Source organism: Trypanosoma rangeli, assembly GCF_003719475.1.
Source record: "Trypanosoma rangeli strain AM80 chromosome Unknown Tra_15.4_contig_00095, whole genome shotgun sequence".
NCBI lineage: Eukaryota > Euglenozoa > Kinetoplastea > Trypanosomatida > Trypanosomatidae > Trypanosoma > Trypanosoma rangeli.
Genome location: NW_021705840.1, coordinates 40,190 through 54,235, shown reverse-complemented (window position 1 = coordinate 54,235; position 14,046 = coordinate 40,190). Strand labels below are relative to the sequence as shown.

The window sequence follows — 14,046 nt, the reverse complement described above, 5'->3', positions numbered from 1 at the left end:
GTATGTGAATGGTCTCGGTGAAGGAATATGCATTCACTGGATGCTGGATGTGTTTTCTCGTCTTTTTTTTTTTCATTCTTGCTTTGCTTTTTTTTTTGCTTAGTGACACCCATAGATATGTACTGGCTTTGCTCTTCTTCGTTTTCCTCTTTGGCCTGTTTGCTCCAACACAACTCAGCTTTAAGGAGGACAAATCATGTCTGTCTCGTGTGATGCGGCGACTCGAGGATATCCCGAGACATTCACTGAGGAGTTTGTCCGTTATTGTCACTCTCATCATCTTCCCCCGCAGCTCTTTTACGAGCTTGGCGAGGTGCTAGCAACGATCCCGAGGTATATCCGTTTACGGCCACAATATGTGAAGGACCTTGTGATTCCTGCAGAGGATAATATTCTCGCTTTTGAGAATGCAACAAGTCAGGAGAGGTACCGAATCAGGGCTGGGATTGCGGCTTCATTTGGTATCTCATCTGCCAGTGTAGAGGAGGTGGAGTGGCTCCCACACCCGTATTGCTACGCCATTCCCCGAGGCGTGGCGATGTGCCGCGCGGCCATGTACGAAAGTGGCATTGTCTCCGCAATGGATGCAGCTTCCGTGGCGGCGGTGGTGGCGCTGCGTCCGTCTTACGGGGATCTAGTGTGGGATGTCTGCTGCTCTCCCGGGATGAAGCTGAGCTTCATCGCGGACGCCATTGGCGAAACAGGCGTGGCAGTTGGGACGGACATTAGCTTGGCTCGCTTGTTTACTGCACGGTCAGTGCTCAAAAAGCATCAGACAAATAATGTTTGCCTGTTTGCCGCCGATGGAACTTTGTTCTCTCTGCAGGGGGCTGCTGCAGTTCTTGATGAGAAGCCATCTTCTCAGACGCGCGGAAGGAACGGCTTAACGTTGTGGGAAGAACGGCAACTGCGGCGCTTTCAAAAGCGACGAGTTGATGCCAGTGTAGGCGACGCGACGGCGTCCAGTGGTGTGAAGGAAGTAAAAGAAATAAGGGTGGCCTTCTCCACAGATCCGGCTAGGGAGATGCTCTGCCGTGTTAAGAACAGGATGAACGAGCATCAGGGATTTGATCGAGTTCTTGTTGACGTAGAGTGCTCGCATGATGGATCCTTAGCACATATTTTTCTCAATGACGCCACAAGGAGACCTTTTGCCACAGCTAAAGATACGCTGGCACCGGCTTCTGCAGGGATTGATAACGCACACCGCATGTGGCGGTTAAACTTGGCTCTTCAGATGGATGAAACAGATGCGAAGTTTCGAGAAGAGCTCTCAACACTTCTTCAGCTTCAACTGGGCTTACTTCAAAATGGTTATGCGCAGCTAAAACCGGGTGGAACGCTTGTGTACTGCACCTGCTCGTTTACGTATCAGCAAAATGAATTTATTGTACGGGAAACAGTTTCTCGTGTAAACGCAAGCAATGAGGTGAAGCAACAGTACAAGGGTGAGGCTGTGATATGCCACCCCTTTGCGTACACGCACGAAACCGTAAGTCCAGAGGTGATATCGCCCATCGTGCGCCTAACGGACGCGCAGGCAACATCGCTGCAGCAACGATTAAAAATGGATACGGATCCGTATGGAATTCTTCGTGCGGGAGGGGAGGAAATTAACAATGCAGGAGGGCATAGCTTCACGGGTGTACGCTTCTGGCCACACACCTTCGCTACCAGTTTCCAGTTCGTTTCCAAGATATGGAAACGGCCACTGTCCTCCTTGAGCGTTGAGTAAGCGGGAAGCAAAGTCCATTGTTGTCTTTTCCTTCTTTCTTTCCGTCTGTTGGTGTATACCTTTGGGTGTGTGCCTTTGTTTGATTGTCTTTTTTTATTGGGGTTTGCCTCTGTCATCATTTGTTTACTTGACAGATCATGCCTTTTCTTCACATGCAGCTTCGTTCCCTCTTCTCTGTTTGTGCATTTGCAATGCCGCATTTTCCTTGTACATTTATTTTTTGCTTTCTTTTTTTGTATTCCTTGTTTTGTTTCGGTTGCTGCGAGCACTGTGGGGGAGGGGTTGGCGGTGGTGGTGGTGGTGCGTTGGCAACGTAAGGGCAGCGATGCGTCGAGGCGGTAGCGCGGCGTCACGGGTGTGTGTACCGTCGCTGCACCGAGTTCCACTGGCGCAGCCGCGCCAAGCAGTGCCCCTTTTTTCCCCAAAGGGGGAGAAGCTTCATATGTGGCGTTCCTCGGCACTGGCGGCATACCATCAGCACCAGTTGCGACGCCTTGCATTGTTGGTGGCTGAAGGAGTCAAGGACGATACAAAAACTCTTGTTGCCTGCTCTGTTGTTGCCCACCGGCGTTCCACGTTAACTGCCCCCACACACGTCATGGATGCCGTGTTCTGCGCGACAGGGGTGAATCATGCCCTTCATCGTCAATTCAATGCCGGCAAAACGTTAAAGGGAATTCTTAGGGGATGTGCGGAGCAGAACGCGCTTGGCGTGGCGGCCGCAAGTGGTCACCGCTACTCAGCCATCACCGACGTGTATTTATACGCATCGCCGGCACCGGCATCGTGTCCACAGCACGTGAACAAGAACTTTTGCAGTCATCTTGGGCCTGGAAACAGACCTGTGGATGATAGTAGGGGCGTCAATCGACCACCACCTGTAAGTGGGGCTGTCTTTCCCTGCCCGGAGTGCTGGCGGAATCTCTCCGCCGTAGCTGAAATGCGGCAAGATGACGGCGAGCCTGGACCGCTGAAATTGTTTGTTCACACACAAAATGAGGTGATGGCCATGTGCAGTGTATCTGTTGCCAGGGAGTGTCTGAGGACGTCCCCAGCGCTTGCAATAGACGTCACAATAGTCATCCCCGGATAGTCTGTGTGTGTGTGTGTGTAGGTGTAGGTGTCTTGACGTGTTGTTTGTATTATTGGCACGTGTGTTGCGCTGTCCACGTTCCCAATGTGGGGGAACACTTTTAAGCATTGTCAAGGGGTGGAAATGCTATTTACGTTACGTTTTTGCTTGTTTATTTGTGTGTTTCCTGCCCCCTTTCTTTCTCCATTTTCTTCAGGGAGAAAGACAAGAAAAGGGCGACAACATTGCCTAAACGTAGGGAACTTACCTGCCGTGTAGTAGACTTTCTTCTTTTTTTTCTCTTTTTTGCTTCCTTGTTCTTCGTCAGAGTAACTGGGACGCTGGTCACATGCATCATGCAGCAGCTGCATCCTGGAATCAGTTGGTTCCAGAGTCACAGCCTTTAACACTGGCTTGCTGTCCCGTAGCGACGCTGACGGCGTCAATGCCGCGAGCTAATAAAATAGAGGAGCATGAGGAAAGCGGCAGTGAGACTGTCCTCGATGTCGCTGTAAGTGATTGGGAGAAGGAGGCCATTCGCCGATACAGAAAACTACAGATTAGCCTGGCAACCATATCCTCACAGTCTGAATACCTGTCGCCCACTGCTAACAATGGGGTGTTTTTGCAGCTGATACTACGCTCCAAACTCCTACCCGTCAAGGACTGGTGCGAGTGTGCGCGGGTGGTGGGGAGTTGGTTTCAGGGATCCCGATCTCCTCCGCTGGGGCTACTATCCTACCTTGTGACTCACCTTGTCGTGGCACATAAGCTGACGCCTTGCAGTGCCGCTACCTGGATTTTGGATCTGAGTAAAGTGTTTCTCATTGAGGATGCAGATACCATTGACTCGGGTGGTTTGGTTTCCGTCAGGAATTGGGGCTTTGCAGTGGAGTTGGAGCGTTCCGTGTATGTTCTGCAGTCCACAGGATCCCTGCTATTCAAGATCTTTTCTTCCTTGGTGCTTGACCGACTGCTGGATGAAGTGTTTTCTGGCAGAGGTGCGCCAGAGTCGTGGAGGGTTCTTTGTTTGTGTTTTCTTTTAAAGAGCAACAAGGAGTTTATGCAGTCCGCGTGGGAAACCGACGAGAAGCGACATTGTATGCGCATGCAGCGTGCGTGCGAACTGGGTCGTGAAGTTCCCCCCCACATTGCGGCGGTTCTGACAGCCGTTGTGTGAGTTATCATCAGAGGAAACACACTGGAGGAGTGTCGCAAACGGTGCACGTACGTGGGCCGGACTTATTTCACTTTTTTGCAGCACCACAGTCCCTATGTAGGTGTTTATCATTACCACTATTTGTATTTGTTGCTCTTCAGTTCTATTCACATGGCACAAGATTGCCGCTGATTCCTCTCTTATGGTTTTGGAACAGTTTTTTTTTTCTTGTTGTTGTTGTTTTGTATTCCAACTGTAATTATTTCTGAATTATTATTATTATTTTTCCGCGTGAGGTGTACAAATTAAATACCACTTTCTCCGCTGCCTGTTGAAACTGTCCTTGACATTTAGAATTCCTCCTCCTCTGCGATGCGTCGCCCTCTTGCCACTACCACTGTTGTCATCGATGGCAAGGGGAAAACCAAGAAGGACACTGCGTCTGCCGCAGGAGCAACAGACACATTTCCATCTTTCTTTTTTTTTTTCACGCACACGATATATGCGTAGGAAGGCGGGGGGTGGGATCAGTTTCTTGGTGCCTCATACACAGCTGGTACTGGGTGACGTGTCAAGTGCAGATTGTGGGTGGAGTCATGCGGGGGACACTCCCTCAGAAGCACAGCAGCGCCAAACTCGCAGCCTCCCTACATGGCATTCGCAGGCAGGCGGATCTTCTCCTTTTAGCTCGCCACTTTCACAAGGTGAGGACATACGTGCAGCTGCAACAGCAAAGCACTCATCTTAAGCGATGTGCCGTCCTCCTGAAGCATCAGGCCACCAGAAAGATGGTGATGGATTACTTCATTCGTTGGCTCGGCTTCACACAGCGCCAAGTGAGCATCCGCTCTGGTCAGCGTGTACCTACAAAGATTGTTCTGCTTCCCCGCGCCCAAGACTTTATCAACTTGGGCCGCCGTTACTTGGCACGATGGCGTCTTTGGCTCCGACGGCAGCGGCAACGACGGCAGAAGAATGTTGCGCTCCTTCACAGCAAGTTGACGGAAACTCAACAACGCGAGATTTTTTGTCAGTGGTGCTACTTTATCTTCCAAAAGCAAAGGAAAACATTTACATCATGGATTAGTGAGCTAGAATGCAGCAGTAAGCGCCAGACGGAACATATTGCACAGCTCGAAGCTGAGCTTCAGCAACACCAGAGCACCATCAAGAAACTTAAGAAGGACGCAGAGAAACTTCAGGTACGTAACATGGAACAACAAAAGAAGCTAACAGACATCAACACAGCCGCAGAAACTGTTATCAAAAGATTTTCAAGAACGAGTGCGAAGGTAACGTATGATGCAATGACACATGCAACGAAGAAGACGATACAGCAAGGAGGTGAGCTACCGTTTCGATTGCTGACTGAATTTGAGGACGTGGCCGATGTGCTTGAAAAACTTCGGAGGACACTCCCAGAGGATGCTGTGCCTCTGACAGGATTTAAAGCCGTTGTAGAGTTTGCGTGCCAGAGAGCCACTGAAATGAACGACACTGTTGCGCAGTTGAAGGAGGCATTGCACGACACCAAGAGTGTGGCTGTCTTTGTTTTTAGGGTTTTGCAAGAGGGGGCGTCACGGATTTTGGCGTTGGCCAACCAAACGTCTCTTGCTGAATCTCCATCCGTAGTGGCTGCAGTAGAGGAGATGAGTTGGCCGCTGCTTCGGTGGGACTCATACAGTGATTCTGCAGTTTTGGAAGAGAGTCTTGGTGGGAGAGAGAGTCTGAAGGTGATACAGGACCACTTGTTACGGGAGCATCGACTGGTGGCAGATGGTCCTTCCACCGCGAGTGTGTTACAGTTGTTCTGCGGGGCGTTGGGACAGATGCACGAGACGCTGACGAAGTGCGAAAGCCGCTTCCTGGAGCAGAAGGGTTTGGCAGAGCGAGAGAGAGAAAAAAAGATGATACTTGCCAAAGCCGTGAAGGATGCTGTCGCGGTGTTGCAGGGATGGTCAGCTGCACCTACTGGCGCTGTGCCGGGGGGGATGAAAGAGCAACAGCTTGCGACAGAGATGCTACGCGAGAGTGAGGCGGCTGCTAACACATTTGCACATTTGCGTCAACTACTGAGCTGGGAGAGTGTGAGGAAAAACCAGCTGCCATCTACCGGTATAAACGACTCTTGCGGGGGAAATTTCCCTTTTTTACAGGTGTCGGTTATTGAGACGCATGACCACCTTGTAAATGCCGTCTTTCAAGTGTTTAACCGACTCAAGGAGGTTAGTAAGGCGTACAATGAAGTTTACTTGGAATTCCGTCAATTTTTTCCTGATTCCCCTCGCACTGACAACAACGTCCGCGGCAATTTGAATATTTTAGCACCCCTAGCAGGCTTTCGCGACGACCCGGTTAAATGGGCAGAGGTGGTTGTCCGTAGTGTGAAGGGCTACATCCGGGGCAAGGAAAAGGAAGTGAGGGAGCTTCGAGGTGTGATGCGGCGTGGCATTGAAGCTCTTGGTGGCACGGAAGAGACTGATAGCGACGACGATATTATGGATCAGGAGCGGAGTGCAGTTAAGAGTGCGAGGGTGGGAGAGAAGCTCGCACTGATCTGCCGTGACACCGGTGACGCCATTAGCACCGCCAGGGTAGCACTTGGAGTACAGGAGGAAGGCAAGTTAACGCTATCTCAGGTGATACCCAACCTAAAGGAAAAAATGTGTGAGCTGAAGGTGGTCATGACGGAGTCTGCCGCACTGATTGATGAAGTGAAAGTCTCCCTCACCGCCACATCACAAAAGTGTCCCTTGAATCTTTCACGATGCCTAAAACCCAAACGGAAGCCGGTGGCGCTGGTGGTGAATAACTTGGAAGTGAGAAAGCTTGACCATGTTAAAGTCTCTTCTCCCATGGCAGGATCCATTTCGCAGGAACCGGTGGAGATCCTTCGAGAATTGCGAAGGGTAATGCAAGACAAAACGTTTGAAATGCGGGAACTTCAGGGGGCATGTCAAACCATCCTTAGAATTCTCGATGGCGTCTATCTCGTGAAAGCTGATCTGCCGCAGTGCGGGGACTTGCTTCTGCCTCTTCTTGCGGCTCAGGCTGAGGAACTAAAACGGGGGTTGCGAGTTGCTGAAGCGGCACTTTCTGCCTCTGGGATGCACGGTAACAGAAGCGTTGGGAACTTCCTCACGTTGCTTGCGTCGAATGTATCGTCGCTGCGCACTGAAAACGAGGCACTGCAAGATGAAGTGAGTCAACGCATTAAGCAAATCAAGTATTTGATGACTGAATTGACCGAGGATTCGGCTTGCCTGAAGGCGCAGAATAACGTCTTGAATGCAATGGTGAAGTCTTTGCGGGAAAAATTTATGATGCAGAAACGAATGGGGAAGCTTCGAGCAGAAAAGATGATGGAGATATTACGTTTGCGAACAGTCAAAGAGCACCTCTGTAGACGACTTCTAGTGTGGTTTGGCCACGTTGTGGTGATGCGCAGTACAGAAGCATGTGGTGCCGCTAATGAGCAGAAAAGGCTTTCCTTTGAGGTTGTGCATAAGCAGCATCAACAAAACCAACTCGCCAAGCTACTTGCAACCGCCCTTCACTCGCTGCCAGGGGAGGCATCACGGAACTCCGATGTATTAGACACAGAGTACACCTTAATGCGGCGCGTGCTGGAGTGTGAGGGCGCGGCTCTTGAGGTTCTCGTACGGGAACGACTTGATGCGGCAAAGGCGTGGATGCGGTCCTTACTATCCGTCCTCTCCGCCGTTGCGCCACTCCGAGCTGAGACGGTGGCGCTCCGTCAGTTGGTAGCAAGTGCCTGGGGTGGGAACGTGGAGGAGGAGTACCGTCGGATATTGGTGGACGCCTTTAAGAGTATTGTGACTTTTGATGAAGAGAAAGAACGGGGGTGTGCTTTCCTGTGGAATTGCGTGCGGGACCGGGATGAGGTTGAACGTGCAAACATTGATCTCGTCAATAAGGTCATGGAACTTAAGGAAGAGTTGAAGGGGGTGCAGGTGCATATCGTATTGCAAGACGAGCAAATCATCAAACTGCAGCGGGAGAACAGGGATCTTCAGATAAACGGTGTGATGTGTCGGGATGCCGACGCGAACAACACTTTCAACGCTGTCACTCCCTCCAGTAACCTCCACACGCGTCCAGAAGCGGAGTGCCTCATGCTTGCGCGGTCGAAGAAGCTGCTGCTAGAGGCTATCAAGGCCATGGCGGGGAAGGACCTTGCGGTGTGCATTGGAGAGGTGGCTGAGCTCACACTGGAGATGTACCGTCGTACAACAAGCGCTCTTGAAGATATCTGTGGTGCTCAGGATGTGACGGTTGGTCCACTTCCTGCACGAACAGAGGCGCGGTTGCGGGAGTTACAAAACATGCGTGCTGTTCAGAATGACATTCTGGAGCGCCTTCCGGAGCTATTTCGGATGCCGTATGTTAGTTGATCCTTTCGGCTTGTTTTTTTTGTATTGTTTTAATTAGGTGTGTTGTACCCTTTTACTGTGTTAGTTTCTTTGTTATTGTTTTTTTCTCTCTTAGAATCACGAACCAGCTGGAAAAAATGTTCAGGGAGGGGCGCGGCTACACATATCGTAAGTGCACAATTTCCATAGGTTACATTTGCACATGTACCGTTTGGGAGTCGTGTATACAGTAAGACCTCAAGAGTTTGGTTCTTGTGTTGCCGTTATTATTATTGTTGTTTGTAGAGGGGAGGGGTGCACCTTTGCCTTGGAATGCGGGTAAAAGACTGCACCTCGTGGGGCAAGGGCGGCACTTTGGGATGCACACAACGACTTGTGTTAGTGTGTGTATGTGTGTGTATATATATATATATAAAGGAAGGGAGAACCCATGTGAAGGCCCTTCTCTCACTTTTTCTCTCTTGTGTCCTTTATGTGTTGTTGTCTGCTCCCCTGACTGCATACTGGGGTAGGTTGAGGTTATTCTCTTCACCGCATTGGTTTTGGGACCCAGAAAGTGGCATTGACCCAAGCTTTTTCAGGAAAATTCACTCAGTCAAAAACATATCAAAGAAAATTAAAAAGATAAAATATATTAAGCTTATGAGCCTGTGTGAAAAATGCGGTTTGGCATCTGAGTGTCGTGACGCCAAGGCGATTGAGGATACAAAGGTCGCAGTACCAGAGTTTCACTACGAGCCGATTTTCCAACCCTCAGACCCGCACCACAACGAGACTGAGTACTACAAGATTGAGGGTGATTATGTCAAGACGATGGAGACGCTCGGGAAAACGATTTTACAGGTTAAACCCGAGGCACTCACTGTGCTGGTGCAACAGGCTTTGGCCGATGTACACCACTTCTTCCGCCGGGATCACCTTGCTGGATGGCGGCGCATCCTTGAGGACCCCGAGGCCTCTGACAATGATCGCTTCGTTGCACATACCCTCTTGAAGAACGCCTGCGTTGCCGCTGGTGGTGTACTTCCATCGTGCCAGGACACTGGGACTGTGATCGTTCTCGGAAAACGCGGTGAAACCTGTTGGACAGGCGGAGAAGATGAAAAGTACCTTTCCAAAGGTATTTGGGATTGTTACGTGAACCGGTATCTTCGCTACAGCCAGACAGCGGCGCTTGATATGTTTAAGGAGGTGAACACGGGAGATAATCTGCCTGCGCAGATGGATCTGTTGGCAGTACCAGGAAATGAGTATCACTTTATGTTTATTGCAAAGGGTGGCGGCAGCGCAAATAAGTCATTACTTTTCCAACAAACCAAGGCACTCCTGAACCCCAAGTCTCTCAGAGCCTTCATTGAGGAGAAAATCAAAGGCCTAGGCACGGCGGCGTGCCCCCCGTATCACATTGCCCTGGTCATTGGTGGCACAAGTGCGGAGATGACGATGAAGACGGTGAAGCTTGCCAGCTGCCGTTATTACGATTCATTGCCCACAACTGGTAATAAGTACGGTCGCGCCTTCCGTGATCTTGAGTGGGAGGAGATTGTGATGGATGTTGCTCGCAAGTCCGGAATCGGCGCACAATTTGGTGGGAAATACTTCGCTCACCAAGCCCGTGTAATTCGTCTGCCACGCCATGGTGCGTCCTGCCCCGTTGGCTTGGGGGTCTCCTGCAGCGCCGACCGCCAGATACTTGCAAAGATCACACCGGAGGGTTTATTTGTGGAGAGACTTGTGCAAGATCCTGCACAATATTTGCCGGACGTGCCGCTCTCCTCGCTGAGCACGAATATGGTGGAGATTGATCTGAACCAGTCGATGAGCGAGATCCGCAAGCTGCTCAGTCAGTATCCTGTTACCACCCGCCTCAGCCTGACCGGGACGGTCGTTGTGGCACGCGACATTGCCCACGCGAAGATCATGGAGCGCTTGAATAACAATGAGCCAATACCCCAGTATATGAAGGACCATCCGGTTTACTATGCCGGCCCAGCAAAGACTCCAAAGGGGATGGCCTCCGGCTCTTTTGGACCTACAACAGCGGGTCGCATGGACTCTTACGTTGCACCCTTCATGGCTGCCGGTGGCAGCTTCATCACGCTTGCAAAGGGGAACCGCTCAAAGATGGTGACTGACGCCTGTCAGAAGTACGGTGGCTTCTACCTCGGCAGCATTGGTGGGCCCGCGGCGATCTTGGCGCAGAATAACATCAAGAAGGTTGAAATTTTGGAGTATCCGGAGCTTGGAATGGAGGCGGTTTGGCGCATTGATGTAGTGGACTTCCCCGCCTTTATTGTTGTTGATGACAAGGGCAACGACTTCTTTGCTAAACTCCTTTAATATCTGCATATCTGCGTGCATCTTCCTCTCTTTTATGTTTGGTGAATGGAGAATTCGATGGGTATCTGTACGGCAGATGAAAAACGAACGGCTGGACGTGATGTCTGTAGGTGTCGCTGGTGTACGGCATCGCTTCATCCACCGAAAGGAAATGACGCTGAGTGTAGAACACACAGAAATAAGCAGACTTTTTTTTTAAAAAAAAAGACGAAGAAAAAAGAAAAGAAAAAAAAATTTACTGCTGGTGCAGACTAGTGCGTAATTTTATTTTGCAGACAAAATAGAAATGAAATATAGTCAGAAATTATGTGGGAAGCTGGTGTATGCATCCAGGGGCACATTTGTGGGGGTAAACACACGCACGCAGGAGAAGGATGGAGGTGGTGGGGGTGGGGGTGCGTCACAATCAAAACCAAGCGAGGGTTCCTCCGTTCACTGTGGTGGTGAGCGGCAGGTACCTTGCCACTTACACCGTGCTGGTGTGGGAAGTGAGGCGGCCTCACCCGACACACCAGCAATGAACATGGGGATTCCTTGCGGAGTGAACAGAAGAGCGAACGAAGCGCGGCATGATGATGATGACGGTGGTGGTGGTGATGGTGATGGTGAAGCCTTATGTATGCGGACCCACTGCCTTCTCCCTTCCCTCTGCGTGATCTTCATCCTTGGTTTTTGTTTTTGATCTCGCCTGTTGGTGCATTTTTTGTTGATATTGTTGTCTTTAGTTGTTGCTGGACCCTTTTTTCGGGCGGTACATTTTTTTTTTTATTTTGGGCTGTCGTTCTCAGCGGAGCAGGCGCGTACCGGAGTCGCCTCCAGTGGGGCACGGACAGGGGGCCTGGGGGAGAAGAGAAACAAAAAAAATCCAACCGAAGAGCACTTGGTAGTGAAACTGGTGGCTGTGGAGGCGTGGCGCGTACGACAAGGCAACTTAGGAAAATAAAAATATGGGGAAAAAATGAATTTTTGATGTGGTTTTTTTTTTTTTCGTTCGGGGAGGGAGTGTCACTCTATCTTTTTTAGACGCCGTGGTGTGGAAGCTGACGGTCGTTGCATCGTCACCTCGTTTTTTTTCCGTTTTTTTTTCTTTTGAGTCTGCGCTTCTCTTCCGCTCTGCAATGCGAAGCGGGGAGAGCGACGGCAGGCAGAACGTCAGCTTCAATGACGTCTGGAGGGTCGAGGCAAAAGACACATCGTCCCCCTGTGTTGTTTGGTTGTGCAGTCACACCTTTGTTGCGTTTACGCGATCCCTTTTATTTTTATTTTTGGGAAGGCTGTTTGCGGCTGGAGACCGCATTGAGGGAAATAACACTCGGGTTGGGTTACAGGAAGCACACAGAGAGAGACAGGCAGACATACAACCCACAGTGGCACAGACATCATCACACGTCATGCAACCATCCAATGAGGCGCGTGCCAGGGGGAGAGCAGCATCAACTTCCTCGTCGTTCACGACGATGTCATCCTCTATCTCTTCCTGTGGGGATGTGGGACGGCTGGACCTGCTTTTGAACATTGAATCGTTGTGCACATTGTTTCAGGATGTTGCACCAACGGAGGAGCCCATGTCAACACAGCAACCGGATCTCTTGCGAATTCAATATTCAAAAGACTTTGACCGTGTTATGGGCCTATATCGGACGTTGAGGGGGACGTTTAGTGGTGCATTTCGCGCTGCGCCGTCAGCGAGATGGTTTCTGCTGACGGCATTTGTGCTACGTCAGTGCCATTCACACTACACTGCGTGGAAGGACCGTCGTGACGTCGTCTTGGACTCCGCGCGCCTTCTAGGATCCACGCGGGAAAGCTTGCTTGCGGAAATGGGAGGCAGTGATGAGTTCCACGGCGGAAACAACATCCGCTGTGGGGAACTGACGCCTATTCTGGAGAGTTGGCTACCACTTGAGGCAAACCTGAAAGGGCCCACCGGCTCGTTCAGCGTGTGGCGGGCGGTGCGTTGGGAATTCCAAGCTGTAGAGGACTTTAATTTGAGAAACCATAAAAACTTTCAGGTGTGGCATCATCGAAAGGAACTGTTGCTGGAGGCTCTCGCACGGACTGAGTCTCCGTCCCACACCTCACTTCTTGCTTCTATGGAACTCTTCAATCGCTATCTGATACAGCACCACAACATTTGTTTCGCAGACATTGATGAACGAGCTATTTGCGGTGAGGTATTTAAAATAGACCATAAAAACTACCATGTGTGGCTGCATCGATCATGGTTTGTGCACACTTTTCCGTTTCTCATTCAGCCCCCATCGTGGCCGGCGCTGCTGGGTGACTACACCACAATGACGGACCAAGCCGGGAAGAGCACAGAGCCTCTGCGAGCATTCGTAGTGCAAGAAATGTGGGAGGAAGAGTGTCAGGGACCTCCTATCCCTCCCTGTGGCTTGAAGGACGAATTGGACTACACCGCAACCCTTATAAGAGATGACTGCCTCAACAACTCAGCGTGGTGTCACCGTTTTTACTTATTTGACCGTGACCTCATTAGGGCGTCTTTGCAAACGTGTTCACTGCAGTCTCTGGAGGACGTGGATACGGTGCTGCGACACTTATGTCTCGATGAGATGCATTACGCCCTACAGTGGTGTGTTTATGAGCCATGCAATGAGTCTTCATTTGTTCACGCCCGCGGGATTGCGACCATCTACCAGGCCGCCGCACTTCGGCTTTATCTTTCCAGCAATGCGACAGGAGCGTACAATTACCTTGCAGACAAGGTGTCAATTTCTTCCATGGCGCCTCTACCGTCGCATTACATGTGTTTGAAGGAGAAGGTTCCGTGGGATGTGTTTTTGGGAACATTTTCTCTTGTCCAGCAGCAGCTTTGTGTGCTGAGGGACGATGTCACTTCACATGCTGAAGAGCTCCGAAGAAGTGTGTCTGCAGGTGATGAGGCAACGCTGCTGGAAAGTTTCCTGTGCCGCTCCCAGTATCTGCTGGACAATGTGCACCAGGTATATGCGGCACGTTATCACCTTCTATTCGTACTGCTTGAGCAGCTGTGGTGCTGTTACTTCACTGACGCGGAACGAGACCAGGTGAACGAGACGTTGCCGCCCAAGAAGTACGCAGAGGGGGACGAAGCAGCTGCGGAAGCCATAACGAAGCAGCCGTTGGACAACTGCGTTAGATATTTCTTGGAACATGAGGTGCAGGCAATGGGGCTGGCACGGCGTCTGGTGGTGGAGGACGCCATCCGTTCAAAGTACTGGAAGCATGAAATAAACCTTGTTATGCATAGGGACTACAGCTGGCACTGACCCCACGACAGGGGAGGGATGGAGAGAGAGAAGAAAAAAAAAACAAGAGAGAGAGAGAGAGAGAGGAGATAGTG

At 50.7% G+C, this 14,046-nt stretch overlaps 6 protein-coding genes across 6 annotated transcripts, besides 10 other annotated features; all 6 read left to right on the top strand.

The window, feature by feature from the left end:
- Window positions 1–62: 62 nt before the first annotated feature.
- Window positions 63–97: a sequence feature (A-rich).
- Window positions 98–196: 99 nt separating this feature from the next.
- TraAM80_03619 (uncharacterized protein) lies at window positions 197–1,735 on the top strand (the record flags this gene model as incomplete). Its single annotated transcript, XM_029380576.1, has 1 exon — window positions 197–1,735. One exon carries the CDS (start codon window positions 197–199, stop codon window positions 1,733–1,735), a length of 1,539 nt encoding a protein of 512 aa, XP_029239582.1.
- A 270-nt stretch (window positions 1,736–2,005) lies between these two features.
- Window positions 2,006–2,038: a microsatellite.
- Window positions 2,039–2,060: 22 nt separating this feature from the next.
- Window positions 2,061–2,828, top strand: TraAM80_03618 (uncharacterized protein; the record flags this gene model as incomplete). Its single annotated transcript, XM_029380575.1, has 1 exon — window positions 2,061–2,828. The coding sequence occupies one exon, from the start codon at window positions 2,061–2,063 to the stop codon at window positions 2,826–2,828; it is 768 nt and encodes a 255-aa protein (XP_029239581.1).
- A 328-nt stretch (window positions 2,829–3,156) lies between these two features.
- TraAM80_03617 (uncharacterized protein) lies at window positions 3,157–3,987 on the top strand (the record flags this gene model as incomplete). Its single annotated transcript, XM_029380574.1, has 1 exon — window positions 3,157–3,987. The coding sequence occupies one exon, from the start codon at window positions 3,157–3,159 to the stop codon at window positions 3,985–3,987; it is 831 nt and encodes a 276-aa protein (XP_029239580.1).
- A 195-nt stretch (window positions 3,988–4,182) lies between these two features.
- Window positions 4,183–4,215: a microsatellite.
- Window positions 4,216–4,562: 347 nt separating this feature from the next.
- On the top strand, window positions 4,563–8,381 carry TraAM80_03616 (uncharacterized protein; the record flags this gene model as incomplete). Its single annotated transcript, XM_029380573.1, has 1 exon — window positions 4,563–8,381. One exon carries the CDS (start codon window positions 4,563–4,565, stop codon window positions 8,379–8,381), a length of 3,819 nt encoding a protein of 1,272 aa, XP_029239579.1.
- A 353-nt stretch (window positions 8,382–8,734) lies between these two features.
- Window positions 8,735–8,759: a microsatellite.
- Window positions 8,760–8,960: 201 nt separating this feature from the next.
- Window positions 8,961–8,994: a microsatellite.
- Window positions 8,995–9,002: 8 nt separating this feature from the next.
- On the top strand, window positions 9,003–10,700 carry TraAM80_03615 (fumarate hydratase; the record flags this gene model as incomplete). The annotated part of the gene is made up of 1 exon (XM_029380572.1): window positions 9,003–10,700. One exon carries the CDS (start codon window positions 9,003–9,005, stop codon window positions 10,698–10,700), a length of 1,698 nt encoding a protein of 565 aa, XP_029239578.1.
- A 197-nt stretch (window positions 10,701–10,897) lies between these two features.
- Window positions 10,898–10,934: a microsatellite.
- A 336-nt stretch (window positions 10,935–11,270) lies between these two features.
- Window positions 11,271–11,309: a microsatellite.
- Window positions 11,310–11,368: 59 nt separating this feature from the next.
- Window positions 11,369–11,434: a microsatellite.
- A 590-nt stretch (window positions 11,435–12,024) lies between these two features.
- Window positions 12,025–12,079: a microsatellite.
- A 12-nt stretch (window positions 12,080–12,091) lies between these two features.
- TraAM80_03614 (putative protein farnesyltransferase alpha subunit) lies at window positions 12,092–13,972 on the top strand (the record flags this gene model as incomplete). Its single annotated transcript, XM_029380571.1, has 1 exon — window positions 12,092–13,972. One exon carries the CDS (start codon window positions 12,092–12,094, stop codon window positions 13,970–13,972), a length of 1,881 nt encoding a protein of 626 aa, XP_029239577.1.
- A 13-nt stretch (window positions 13,973–13,985) lies between these two features.
- Window positions 13,986–14,044: a microsatellite.
- Between the last annotated feature and the right edge of the window lie 2 nt (window positions 14,045–14,046).